This window comes from Notechis scutatus, chromosome Z (genome assembly GCF_049901735.1).
Source record: "Notechis scutatus isolate UNSWTSFEM ecotype Mainland chromosome Z, rNotScu1.2, whole genome shotgun sequence".
NCBI lineage: Eukaryota > Metazoa > Chordata > Lepidosauria > Squamata > Elapidae > Notechis > Notechis scutatus.
Window position 1 is genome coordinate 46,220,432 of NC_142025.1, and position 15,044 is coordinate 46,235,475.

General features: G+C 32.6%; 1 protein-coding gene across 6 annotated transcripts in view; it reads right to left on the reverse strand.

The window, feature by feature from the left end:
- Positions 1-15,044, reverse strand: part of MLLT10 (MLLT10 histone lysine methyltransferase DOT1L cofactor) — a 144,305-nt gene that overhangs the window by 112,055 nt on the left and 17,206 nt on the right. For 4 of the 6 annotated variants that reach the window (XM_026675715.2, XM_087948319.1, XM_026675714.2 and 1 more), the window contains 2 exons: positions 13,242-13,296; positions 473-582 (listed from right to left, as the gene is read on the reverse strand). In XM_026675715.2, coding sequence (XP_026531500.1) covers positions 473-582; positions 13,242-13,296 — 165 coding nt within the window. The remainder of the gene's footprint in view (positions 1-472; positions 583-13,241; positions 13,297-15,044) is intronic. The other 2 variants (XM_087948321.1, XM_087948322.1) reach the window with 1 other exon arrangement.

Below are 15,044 nucleotides of genomic sequence, written 5' to 3' on the forward strand. Positions count from 1 at the left end.
AATACCAAGAGAGAGAACTGCTGATACCACATTGACCTTCTCAATGACAAAACCAGTGAACAAAGAAGCTTGACTTTTGTAAGAAATAAAATATATAAATATTATATTAAATGTAAATGACAAGCTGACATTCTGTTCTCAACTAGCATTACTAATAATCTTCATTTCTTTATAACAGTACTAAGTACAATTATTACTAATAACACTGAAAATATTACAAAATACTTTTTATTTATTTTAATAATATATTTAAATAAAATATTTCAGGTTATGCTGAAATATTAACTAAACAAAAAAATCACTTCATGTTACAAATTATATTATAGTATTATTATAGAAGAATTTTTCTAATTTACTTGTTTCAGTAAAAAAGTATAAGAGGTCACAGAACTATTTTAATAAATTCTAAAATATTTTAAAATTTTCAAATAACAATGTTATATAAAGAAAGAAAGTCATAATTTAATTATACCTTATTATAACGATCATGAGGAACAGACTGCAACACGATAGGTTCCATTGTAGAAACATTTGCAAACTGCACCTCGGGAATGTACAGAGCACAAACCACATGAGCCCAACCTATAAAGAGTTAATTTAATTTTATTTTTAACATTTTTGACAATGTAAATAGAATAAATTCATATCAAGAAGCTTCCATATGATTTGCATGTAATTTTAATTATTTAACATTCATTCTTTAGCACATAACATATACAGACAGGATAAGATTATAAGATTCTTCACAGAGCTACAAGCCTAACTTTTAAACAATGAAAATTATGATTAGACAACAAAAACCATGGTCTCATACTTTATTAACTCTTTTATTAATTACCATTAAAATCAATGTGCTTTTTTTATTCATATATTGCAGAAACTGGAGCATCATAATCAGGAAACACAAAGGCCTTTTAAAATAAAAACCTATTTCCAAACAGATTTTTCTATAAAAGACATTATTACATTCCTAGGTAGTTATCTAGAATAATATTTCACGCCATAAATCAAGACATGTTTTAGTGCTATTTCAATAGTATTCAGCATATTACACAGAGAAATAAATTTAATTCCTAGGTTACTTGCTATAGGCATACAGGTACAGATCTGCCTTATTTCATACCTCCTGCAGTTCCTGAAAAGGTCACAAATTTGTGCTAGAACAAGTGTAAAAATCTGGTATTGTCTCTTTATATCTGTAGCTTACTCTACAACTTTGCTAATTTATAAATTCCCTATATTATATCCTGAATTGCTTCATATGAGGAATTTCCCAGGCAGTTTTATGTAATAATTTCCTAAAATAAAAAAATAATAACAGAATTGTGGAAATTTCAAAAAGCAACATAATTATTTCACAAAAAAATAAAGTTCCATTTCCACTAAATATATATTCTAATATTTCCCTGAATAGAAAACATTACATATTAGAAGAACATAACAAGTATGACAGAATGATGGAAACAACTTTACGTATTCCATGTTCTATGTGCTTCCTTCGTCTATCATAGTTTGCTGTCATACTGCACTTATTTCTGTTCCAGCTCTGTTTTTATAGATTCCTCTCCTTCAAATTATCCCTTTTAGTAAAAATTTCTTTGACTTCCAGTTTTACTAATTCATGCTAATTATTCCAAATCTTAGTCTTATTTCTATAATGAAATTCTAGAAAATGCCTGTTTCATTTTTCAAAAAATAGAATGTTTAAGCACCAATGACCATATCTTATATAAAATTATTTTAACAGATGAATTAAAATGTTAACGATTATGGAGACTCCTAAGATATAAAACAAAGACCACTTAGTCATACAATAAACACCTCTACTAAAAAGCTGGGATGCACTCATTTCATTAGGTACTTTACTGTATAAGAATACTGTATTTTAGAATTATATAAAATGCAAGATAATAATCTTACAACCAAATTAAATAAGAAATGGATGTCATGTTTGGTTTTTATCTTCTTTAAGACCTTTTGTAAAAACTCTAATCTGAACTGAATTGTAATGATAATGCTTTGCCACTGCATGACCTCATGCAGACAAGGTTATCCAGTGACTGCTGTTTGCTTTGTGACATTGTACCATCATGATATTCCCTTTGTGATAAGCAATATTTTATGAAAAGCTGCATTTTATTCCAATGTAAAATAAATAAGCAAAAGCCACCCATAAGTATATTACTTCTCTTTGAGTCTCCGTGACTTATCCATTTTCCCTGAAGAAATCCACCAATACCTCTTTTGAAGAGAGCTTGATATGTGAAAGAGAGAGCTTGATATGTGAAATTAGAATATTGCTTCTATAATATGGCACATCTCCAAAGATTGTAACTTTGTGTTATATTGTATGCTATTATCTTTAACGAAGCCCTTATAATACAACAGGAAAACCGAGCTATTTCACTGAATCTGTACTATATATAAGGTCCACTTTTGACCTACTATTCAGATAAGAGCTACTTTTAGATGCTTACATATTCTGTCACATATACAATCAGTCCCAGGTTTTAAAAAATGAGACCTCCCCCTTTTCTGTGTGTCTATGTGTACAGAAAAAAACCCAGTAACATTCCCTACAGTTGGTATACCTACAGAAACTTAATAATTTCTTCAAAATTTCAGCTACTTAAAGCTATAAACTTCTCAGTTGGAAGTTCCAACCTATTTTCATTAAATTCAAAGTCTTCAAAATCTTATTTCTCTGCTTATATTTCTTTGCTTTATCAATTGAAAAACTGCAGTTTCTAAAGCCTAATTTAAGAAATTGTACCACACTAAATGAAAAAAACATTTATGTTATTTCTGTATCTATAACATCCAACTATAAATTATATAGTGGTGACTAATCCTTTCAAATCTTCAATATTTCTGCATAATATGACCTACAATGCGATCTTTTCTCCACATGTTCTAAAACTAGATAAAGAGAAACCATTGTTTTTAAAAATGAGTCAAAAACATACATATTCAGTGATTTATTGAGGAAAATGATCCAAAGCTATATATTTTTGTGTGATAAAAGTATGTGTAATTTTGCTTTCAGTAACTGGAATACAGCAATAACTGCAACTAAATGTATCCACTAACTGCGATTAATCCTACTCAACTTCTTGGAAGAATTATAACCATTCCCCCTTATACAACAGCTTCAATTCAGGGATGTTAGTAGGCTTGCACTTCAGGCCCCTCCACAATATTTCTATACAGTTAAGGTCAGGATTTTGACATGGCCAAAACATTAAATTTCTTCTGCTTCCTTGGTTGCACAATTTGTTTTGCAAAATTGTCTTGCTGCATTCCTTTGAGCTTCAGTTCATAGACAAATACTCTGACATTCTCCTATAGAAATTGCTAGTACAATTCAGAATTCATAGTTCCATCAGTGTTGTCAGGCCATCCTGGTCCAGAGCCAAGCACAAATCTTTACTGCCACCAGCATATTTCACAAATAGGATAAAGTTTCTGATACTGGAATGCAGTGTTTTCCCCTTCAGCCAAATATAACATTTTTAATTCAAGCCAAAAATTCTATTTCAGTGTCATCCGTCACATAACATTCTTCCAATGGCCTTCTGGCTTATCCATGTGGTCTTTTGCAAACTATAGGTGGCCAGCAGTTTTCTTTTTGGAGAATAGCAGCTGTCTTCTTGCAACCTTGCCATGTTGTTGTTCAGTTTCTCCCGATGATTTTGCCATGAACAGTGATAGTGATATTCACCAATGCAAGAAAGGCCTTTAGTTCCTTAGACATTAGCCTGGACCTCTCTGATACCTCCTAGACCTAGAGTATTACACACCTTGCTCTTGGTATGATATTGATTGGTCAATCACTGCTGAATTGTCTGCATTTGTACACAATCTTCTGAGAGTGGACTGGTAAAATCCAAAACTTTAGAAATAGATTTGTAAACTTTTCCAGCTTGGTAAAAGCATTAATCATTGTTTGTCAGAGATTCCTGGGAATCTCCAAATGTGTGTTATAAACATTAGACTTGTATATACCCAAATTCTATTCTTGAAATAAGACAGGACCTTCCTCATTCACACCTGATTACAAATGCACAGAAATATGTAGTTTGGGAATACATTCCTCAGTAAATAAATAAAATGATTTTTACTCATTTGTATTTTTTTCATTCAGTTTTCGGATTTTGAGAACAGATTGCAGTTTATATTTTATTTCTGCAAGATTTATACAGAAATATTGAAAAATTAAAATAGTTCATAACATTTAAGCAGCCCTATAATTGTCGTAACACATTGGTCTATCATCTCCTGGTTTATGACAGCACAGGGCTGATATAGTTTATATATATCAACCCAAAAGGAAAAATGCACATTGCAGCATTTGCAGGAAACAGCAAGAGACATTAAAATATTCTGAGATCTGAGATGCTTTATTATAAAGATATCTGAGAAGAAACCTCTGCACCATGAGGTTTATTTGCCTTGATTTTTCCTTAAAGTAACAGAATAACAGGGTTGGCAAGAACCTTGAAGATCTAGTCCAACCGTCTGCTCAAGGAGGAAACCCTATACCATTTCAGACAAATGGCTGTCCAATCTCTTCTTAAAAACCTCCAGTGGTGGAGCACTCACAATTTCTGGAGGCAAATCATTCTATTGATTAATTGTTCTAACTATCAGGAAAATTTTCCTTAGTAAGAAGTTATCAAAGAGCTGGAAAGGGGGCTTCTAATCATTTGGAGGTAGGTAACAAAGTGCAAGTAATACCTATATGACTTTACGCATGTGGCTTCCAAGTTATTTTCAGTGGCTACAATCCAATTAAATATTAGACATAAATTCAAATGGTATTACAAGCTGCAAAGGATAAGTGTAAGTGGCTATTATATAACTGGGAATGTTAATTATTTTTTTATTTATTTGTAAAGATAAAGGTAAAGTTTTTTCTTGTCTAGTTATGTTTTATTCCCAGGGGGCAGTGCTCATCACCAATTCTTAACTGAGGGAGCCAGAGTTGTCCAAAGACACTTCTGTGGTGATGTGGCTAACATAACCATATGCCGAGAGACACAGGGAATGCTGTTACATTATCATCGAAGTGGCAGCTATTTATCACTCTCATTTGCATGCTTTCAACTATTAGGTTGGCAGGAGCTGGGGCAAGTAACAGGAGCTGACTCCATTATGTGGTCCTGGAGTTTTTAACTGCTGAGCCATTCCACCACCACCCTGGCTTATTTGTATCAATCTTTATTAATTTTACAAATAATTCAAGGCAATACACACATTTTCCTTCTACTATTTCCCCCTCAATCTTGTCAGGTGGGCTGGGCTGAGACAGTGACTGACCCAAAGTCACCTAGCTGGCTTTCATGACTAAGGCAGGATTTCAACTCACAGTCTTCTGCTTTCTAACCTGGTGTCTTAACCATTTGACCAAACTGGCTCTAAATATACACAATATATACAAGTACCAATGTCAACATGGCTTCAAACATACTTTGAAGAAAGTAACCATCTATTTATCTCAAACTTGACAACAGAGAGCACTTCCTATCATAAATTTCTACCAAGCCCAATTGTGCATATTTTATTAATAATTTCAGTGTAATAAGTGGAACTGTAAGAACTTGTTTGACATAAAATACATTTAAATGTAGAATATATCAGGGATTCCCAACCCCCAAGGCCACTATCAGGCTGTGAGCTATTCAGAACCGGGCTGCCTAAAGCGGCGGGCAAGCAAAAGCATGGGCAAGCATATGCATGTGCACTCCATTTGCATGAGTAGCAGGTACACATGCCCAACACTCATGCAGAACCATCCCCACTCCCTCCACCAACCCACCAGTCCACAAAGCTGCAATATATTATTTCAGTGTGAAGACAACATAATAAAATATCCAAAATGGTGTCAGTTTTTCCCATCATTTTATCGTAACTTTTTATTAGTGCATCATTTAATAGAGAAATGTAAAAAACATCTACTGCAATATAAAATATTCATATAAAATACTCAGTCTGTTGTAAGAAAGGGTTTTATAGAAATTTAGCTTTATATGAGAAATATTTTAAGGCACCCTCTGATGTTAACCAATAATGATAAAGATAAAAGTAGTTAAAATATCCTTCTATTTACTAAGAGCACAAAGCTATAATTTCGAACAGAAAATTATAAAGTTACATTCAAATCAAGTTTACCAAAACTCAACAACTGAACAGTCAGTGTGCAGCACAGAAAGTGTACAGAATGTAATAAATAAAGCTTATAGCTTGCTTTGGGGTTCCAGAAAAGCCACTGATACAATTTTTCTTTCCTTAAAAAAATCATAACCATTTACAATAGGCGTTTGCATTAATGCATCCCACCCTTTTTCTACAATAGAAAGCAATGGTTTTTTTCTGCTGAGGATCCAAAAGGTAAATCAGCCATGTTCTTGAATAAAACTGTATATGTACACTTCTTTTTACTTGTCAATTAAACATTTTCACAATTTCCAAGTAGTTCTCAGTTAACAACTATGCTGAAGTTGCAACAGCAATGAATGAGTGCTACTTACAACCGATCTTCAAAATTCTGGCTGGCGCAGCACCTCCCTAGTCATATGATCATCATTTATTACTTTTCCTGCCAGTTTCCTACAAGCAAACTCAGTGGGGAAATAGGCAGGGAAGGTTGCAAATCACTTCTGAAAGTAGCTCCTGCTGCTTTTCTCCCAAGGAACCACATTGCCTCTCTTCGCATCTGCTTTTTTTAAATACTCTCTTTTCATCTATTTACTAAATGCACATCATTTTTATCAAAACAGTATATTTATGCTGATCTTATGCATGTAGTCTAAGAAAAATATTTAAACATTTAATGAATTCCTAAATATGCTTATATTTTTCTCTATTCTAAATCTCAGTGTATTTGATCACCAGAGTCCTACATCCAGCCATATTAACAAATAAAGAGTAAGAGATCTAGTCTCTGTGTCATGCTGCAGAGCTCAGTGTTCTCTCTACTCTTTTTAAGATTTACATGAAGCCATTGAGCAGGATCATCCACCATTACCATGGGATAAGGTATCATCAGTATATTGATGATACTCAACTCTGTGACTCCGGCTAAGGTGACACAAGTGTTACTGGTACCGCCATCTCATGGTACCTAGAGGCTGTGGGGCCTGAATGGAGAACCAAAAGCTTCAGCTAAACTGTGGTAAAACCAAGTAACTTTGGGTACATGTCGCCTCAGGAACCAGGAGTTTAATATATTGCACTTCCCCAGACAAAACCCAGTATCAATTAGGTTGCCCTTCTAGACTTAAGATTCCTGCTTGAAGAGCAGATTGAAATCCTGGATAGAAGAGCCTTTGGAAGGAATATAATCCCTCTTGAGGTGAAATCTGCTGCACCTCTTAGCCTTCCCAAAAAACTTGAAAACTGGCTTTGTCAACTGGCTTGGATCCCAGAAGGAGGTGGCTAGTAGATTAATAGAAGATCCCTCCTTCACCCCATCTATTTATTTATTCTTTTTATCCATTTTAATATTAGTTTTAAGATTTTATTTTTAATGTCTAAAGTTTTAATTCTGGAATTTTTCTCCTTTATGGTGTTGTAAGTACACAGGGTTGCTTGGTAGCGATGGATGGTATAAAACTAATTAAACAAACAAACAAATGTAGGCTCTTGCAGGATATAGCTATGAAACTGAATCTAAAATTAGTTAAATGTGATCCTTTCTTATTGTTTGCAGACTGCAGGAAATATTAAAAGCAATCCTGAAATAATTGATTCTGAAATGTATCAGCTAATGTTGATTAGCTGATCCCATGTTTTATCACTTTGAATATTTACAAGTATTTTAAAAGAATACAAATTGCAGATTGCAGTCCAGCTAATCCCACTCAATGTTCATTCAAGCAATTTAGCACAATCCCAGACATCTTCTAAATAAGGAATGAACAGCTATGCCTAAGAGCCAAAAATGGCTCCCTCTCACTAAGTTCCCTGACATTATGCTGTCATATTTCAGGATTTCAGAACTAGGCCCTGAAGTTTTCTCATATTTCAGAAGTAGCTTGCCATTTCCTTCTTCTAGGGCTGAAAGAGAGTGACTGGCGCTCGGTCATCCAGATGGCTTCATGACTAAAGCAGGACTAGAACTTACAGTCTTCCAAGTTGTAGCTTGGTTTTGATTAATGTCATATTAATTAATGGTCATAAAGTCTAATAGGAATATCTGAAGAAGACTAGGTACAAATGAAATCCATTTAACCAACTCATGCTGCAGACCAACCCCAACAATCTGGGTAGTAGCAAGAACAGAGCTAATCTCAACCTTATTAGGATTGCCACTGGCAAAGAAAAACAAGCAACTGGCTAGCTGCTATAAAAAGGTAAGCGTCAAAATACTTCTTCTGGAGAATTTGTCATGAGTGTTCTTATCAAAACTACTTTTTGGGGAGAACCTATGCAGTTTATATGATGCAATTATGATAGAGGGAGTTAAGGACAGATCATTTTGTCATGTAACTACTAAACCATACAGACACAGTAATGCATTTACTGATCTATCATTGAACACGACACGTAGTCAAACTGTAAAACTTCCCTGGGATCCAGCCTCACACTACCAAAAGGCTTGATGCTGACCAATACCACCAATACCCACATTTGAACAATCCCACACTTGAAACAGATTGTTCTAATATCCAAAAGTAATAATGTTATTTCATGTACTCAAAAGACACAGATTTTGAAAAATACTGATCAATTCCACACTGTATACCACTATTTCATGGTTTCAGAGTAGATCTTTTAGACTTTAAGAAAGAGTGCTATTGGTATGTTTAAATGTGCAATGGTGTATTTACAAATGGTTCAAAGAATAAGGCTTAAACCTACATATCAAAATCTATAATGTTTTTTTCTACATAAGTCCTGCGATGGGATACTTTATTTATAAATCTTCAAAAAAACCTGAGAGGTTTGATCCAATTTTATTCATACACAAGGTGAATGCCTATGTTGAATATGTAAACAATAGTTACAAAGTTACAGATCTACCAACATTTAAAATGTTACTTTTGAAAATGGGAATCTTTTTCAAAATAAGTTTACATTAGTTTATTTATATCAAAACCTAATACATAGCAAACCTAGCCTCTTGAAACTCAATGTGGAGACTTATTAAATATTAAAAAATAAACACACACACATATATGTTGTATGTATATGTATGTATACTTATTTTCTAAGAATAACGGTTTAGCATCCTAATTTTGCACTGGGATTTTTATAAATAAAAGTATATTGTAGATTTAAAGGAACTCATGGTTAGAAAAATGCTGACTCAAAAGCATTTTGAATGTCAAAAGGTGTGACATTCTTTATAAGCTAGGAGATTCCCCAGTCAAATCTTTAAAAATGACAACAAAACCATCGCATTGTTAAGTTGATTTCAACTGAGCAGATGCTTTTCAGAAATCCTGCTATAAAACTAACAAAGAATGCTGTTCCACAGCATTCCTGATCATCATCCAGTTGGAGTAGATTTCAATCCCAACAAAACCTTTACGTTTAACAAAACTAAAGAACTTCAGTGTGTATACTGTAGGCTTCCATACAAATTAAAAACAAGATTACCACAAAACAACACACACACACATACACACACAGAGGTGGTGGGGGGAAGAGATTAGAAAATTATAAGTTTCCCTTACAAAGAATCTGTAAATTAAATAAAAGGAAAACATGTTATAAAAAGGAAAGCATGTTATATGGTATATATACTAATTTTGTCTTTAAATTGCCAATAGTCAAATAAGGCATTTGAAATATGCAAGTTGGAACAAGACTAACAAACTGACATGTACATAGTGATTATTTTTGTTGAAATCTGGCAATATGCTATCAACTACGGAAATATTTTGGAATTTAAATTAGAATGAAATGTTATATAAAAAAGATTAACATGCTTTCGCTAGTTCCTCAGATGAAAAATAATTATAGAATACAACAAGATGAAGTGAAACAATTTACTGAAAGTGGAAGGATAGTAACTAAGAACACAAAAGGTGGGAAAAATCACCACAGTCTAAGGACAATTACAAACAAATAATCAAGATATATCCTTTGCATTCATATTTAGCAATTCTGCTAACTAGATTTCTGTATTTTATCTTTAAAATAGTTTACAATTTTTCAAGATTTTAATCTGAAATTTGGTCATTCAAAACACACAAACAATGTGTAACAATTTTGTTGTGATTTCTTTTCCTGGCCCGCCCAAAAAAGTTTTTTCCTGTCAAAAAACCCCGAGAGCTGAAGAAGCTTCTTGGATTAAAAGAGCAATGTCTTCAAAGAAAAAACAGAAAATCCAGTTGCCTCTTGAAAAAGCACCTTTTGGACACCTAGGAAAACCTAGGAATGATTTTCATGTTTACCCATGCATTATTAAGAAGAGACTTCTGACAATATTTCTAAATGTTATCTCTTCTAATAATACAAAACTATTAACATGAATAAATAATGCAATATTTGATAGATCACTTATATTATTTAAAATGTGTGTGCAGACATATCTGGCAAATATGTATCCCGTAGGATATCTAAAAACATATATTAACATAAAATACTTTCCATATAAGTCATGAAAAACACATGAGTATATATCTAGAAAAATCTCAAAGTAAACATCAAGTTAGATAGGTTGCAACACATTATCTGCAGCTCACTGAAGCTCCACTAGATGGCATTGGGCAGATAAATGGTGTTTTTTTTTTAAAAAAGGGGGGGGAGGTAAGAGAAGAAGAAAGAAAGATTATAATCACCATACAACTTTACTCATTATCATACAAGATTCTTTGGATGGATCTGCTTTCCTTGCCCAAGAGGATCAGTTGCCCATGGTAAAATTTCCTTAAGAGAGGGCTTCTTGACAGAAATCTAGATTCCCCTATCATCCTAGGATAATTATCACCATCTCTCTTATGAAAAGCATCATGGAAGATAATTTGTTTTTAAATAACATTTTACTTTCTAAACTCTTTGGAGGTAGGATAGAATTGTAAAAATAAATATATTCAACTATCTCAAAAGAATAACCCTTAACATAGATTTAAAACTATGCTCAGCTTGACTTGCCCCAACTTTTATTTTATCTTTCCATATCACATTCTAATTTTTACAAAGTATCTAACATACCAGAATATTCACAAGAGTACATTTTCTAAAGCAAACTTCTCAAATGAGTTATCCTTTTTATTTCAGTTTACAATTCATATCACCTCTAGACTGTGGAATATGTATGCAAGGATCAAGGCAATTATAGAATAAAGCATGTGGAAGACATCAGATTATTGTAAGTCTTCTCCAGGACCATCATCTGGTGTTACTCTGCTTTCTAGAAATCAATCAGAGTTCCAATAGAACAGCAGAAACCATTCAAAAAAAAAAAATCTACTGCATCCATAGAATCCAGAGGGAAAGTCTTATTCATTATCAGAAAACTTGGTGCTTGTGTTCTTCCATTATAATTGGTTACAATTACAGCATTCATTACAGCATCCGCTCAAGCATTAACTAAAGGATTCATTCATGGAGTGGCAACATTGCACATACAAACAGCAAAGTTTAAGTGAAAATTATTAAAAGCAGCATTAAAAAACACCATCCAACTTTTACTTAAAGATAGAATTTGTGTAAACATCCAACCTTTAATCCATATTCGAATTCATGAAAAAATATCATATGCTAATAAAATCACTAAACAAACAAAAAATAATTATGAAAAGGGTTGACTTCTAATAAAGCACATTTTGAAGTCTTAAATAATATAATTAAAAATTTATAAGTTCTGTATTATAACCACTAAGCAAGCAAAGCAATATAATTACAAACCTAGGAGATAACACTGTAAAAATATCATATGCATATAGGAGCCAATGGGGGGAGAGTTGTGCGCGTATGTATGTATACCTCTCAGACACACACTTGCATGCATATATATGTAAATCATACATAAAATTTATTACTTTAATCTTAACTGACTTTTGTATATTTTATCAAAAGAAATTCTGGAACAGGTATATTAAATGCATTATATTTCAGGAAGCCATGACAAAAGAAATGTGAAGTAAGAAAACTGTAATTCTGCACTTACAAGCTAATAAAATTATTTTTAATAATTCTACTAGGATTATAAATATCAGATTAATTGAAATTAGGAAATGCAAGAAGTCCGATTTTTGCAAAGTGAACTACTTAGAAATTCTTCATTCTTCGCTACTTCAAGTATTTGCTCTGTGCTAGATACAGTGTTTGGCTATATGATAAGCCAAACATGGACTTCTCAGCAATGGCACTGCAACTATCAGTTTCCTATTATGTTTGGCTTTAAACTAGCATTGCTATTTTTATAAGGAAGTAGTTGTAATTACTAAGTATGCTGTGGATTTTTAAATAGAAAGTTAGAGTAGAATGCAGAGTTTAATGCTTTGTTATGAAGTTTATATTTAAAAAGCAAACCTCAATTTATTTTCATTTGTAAGGATCAGTTGTAGGAAAAGAAAGGTTTTCATCTCTTTCCACAATTTGCCAAAGCAGAAATGGAAAATAATAATTTTAAAGTAGTTTTACATTACTGTATCATTGAATATTTGCACCTCATTTTACATATGCAACTTGAGAACAGTAAATTAAAGCTTCAGATGGAAATATAAAGTTCACTAAAGAATTTCTGCATCAATTCAAAGTACAATTTATATTCAGTCCTCTAACATAATACTATTCTCTTATTTACCATGTATAAGAAAATACGAATTAAGGAAGTAAATGATTTTCTCTAATTCATGCTCATATGTAAAATTAAACATTCATCAGTTATACTGATGAATATTTACATTACCAAATACAATAAACAGTATAAAAAATTTAAGAGATTTTTACTGTCTCAAAAAAATCTATAGATTATAACCTAAAAGCTTTTACCAGTTAATTGTATTATTTCTTTTTTAATTTGATTTATATGGCTGTTCAACTAACAAAAATGACTCTGACCAAGTTATAAGTGGTTAAAAGCATAAATGTAAAGGAGCTAAAATAACATTCAGACAGAACAATAGAACAATCAAGGCAGGTATCGCATATTCCGTTCAAGAAGTTCCACTTCTAGACATGTTTATATATGTCCAGAAACAGAACTAAAGAAAAACAGGTAAGCAGTTATTTAAAATGTAATTTCATAAGCAAAGCATTTTAAAGAAAAGTTTTGAAATACTTACCCCCACCATCAGTCCTCTTTAAAGCACCATCTTTGTGGGGGCACAACTCACATTTCTAAAGGAAAATAAACACAATTATTAACAGCAAAAAAAGGAAAACATAATGTATGAAATATCTTTAAATTGTAATTTAGTTTTTCCAGTTAGGAAAAGACTTTAGTAAGAAAATTTTTCATGCATTAAAAACCTTCATCTTAATCAGAGATCCATATTTTCCCATTATTGTTACTTGTTCCATATGAATTTACACTGATCCATTGGAGATGAGAAAAGTCTGAAGTTTTTTAGTTATGTGTGTACACAACTCCAACATGAGATAGATTAGATATTACCATATAAGAAAAACCAGTGAAGATACCGGTGTAAAGCATTTTGAGATCTCTTAGATATTTATATTGCTTCATTTTCAATATTTTGAAAGATAATTTTAAAAACTAAATAAAATACATCTTCCATATTTTATAACTATCTTCCCCAAACCTATATCCCTCAAATCTACAATTTCAATCTTTTCAACCAACCATACCAATGCCCACTGGAAACAATGAGAGGAATAATTCATTATATCCGCAATGGGGAAGAACCCTCCACAGGGTAAATTGTAGATAATGATTATTGCACTTAAGACACAGACATTTTCCTTTGCAGTTGCTCTCACCTAATATTCATTTCATTTTCATTTTTTTCCATTTGGCCAGGCATATTTCAAAGAGAAAAAGGAAAGATCAGACTTTATTACCATTGGCCAGTAAAAGGGAATGCTGTGTGTGACTCAAAAGGAAGTGAAGGAAGATAAGTACAGTTTAGATGAAAAAAGGTAACACAGCCAAGATATAAGGGTCAGGCAAAGGAAACATCTGAAAGAGACTCCACCTTAATTAATCTATTAGTAGTCTGACTGTGAATTTACTCTTTTTTCTTAGACTAGCATTAAAGAGGCCTTTTTGAAAAGCACATGATTCTTGCTCTTTGGTGTGCCAGGTATGTGGAACTCAGGAATCACACTACAGCATCTAGGACAAGACTTTGGAGCAAGTCTGCACAACGTGGGATTTGCCAGCCAAATAGCTTTGTGCGGTCTGCTGGAATTTTCTGAAATTCATTAAATCCCCTGCTGCCAACATTCCCATGGCAAGGACCCACCAAGACATATTACTGAGCACCTCAACACTTCAATGGTTCATCAACATTTCCAGCATTCTCCCTATCACTGTGCTTACAGCTGCCAAACAACTGACTGGCATACCAGGTATTCCTTTGTGGCCTCTGATTATTTTTAATTTATCTATGTGGCTTTTTCCTCTCTAGAAGTTCTGCAAGTCTAGTGTAGATAATATTATAAGAAAAAGAAGCTATGTGACCCAAAAAGTAAATGGAAAAAGAAAAATAGTGTTAAGCAACAGAAAATTGAGAAACTGACATATGGAAGAGCAATAAGGAAGGTCTTATGAGATGATCCAAAGTTTTAAAATGCTTAGATTAGATTTGAAAAGGAAAGATTTTTGGAAGACTAGATAAAAAGTACTAAATAAGATAATTAAATTAAATTTGCATTTATTTTAAACTTCCATTTTCATGTATCTCACCTATATTGAATCTTAATAAAATTAATTTTCATCCAGCCTTAACTAATCATACTCATTAAAGAAACTATTTTATGTAAGAATGTTCTATGATACTTGGAATCCTACATTTTAATAAAGCTGAATATTGTGTTGTTAAAATATGCTAATTACTTTTGTTTCAAGAGAGAAGTATGATTACACTGATCTAGATTTCTAACCCAAAATACAAGGCTCTGAA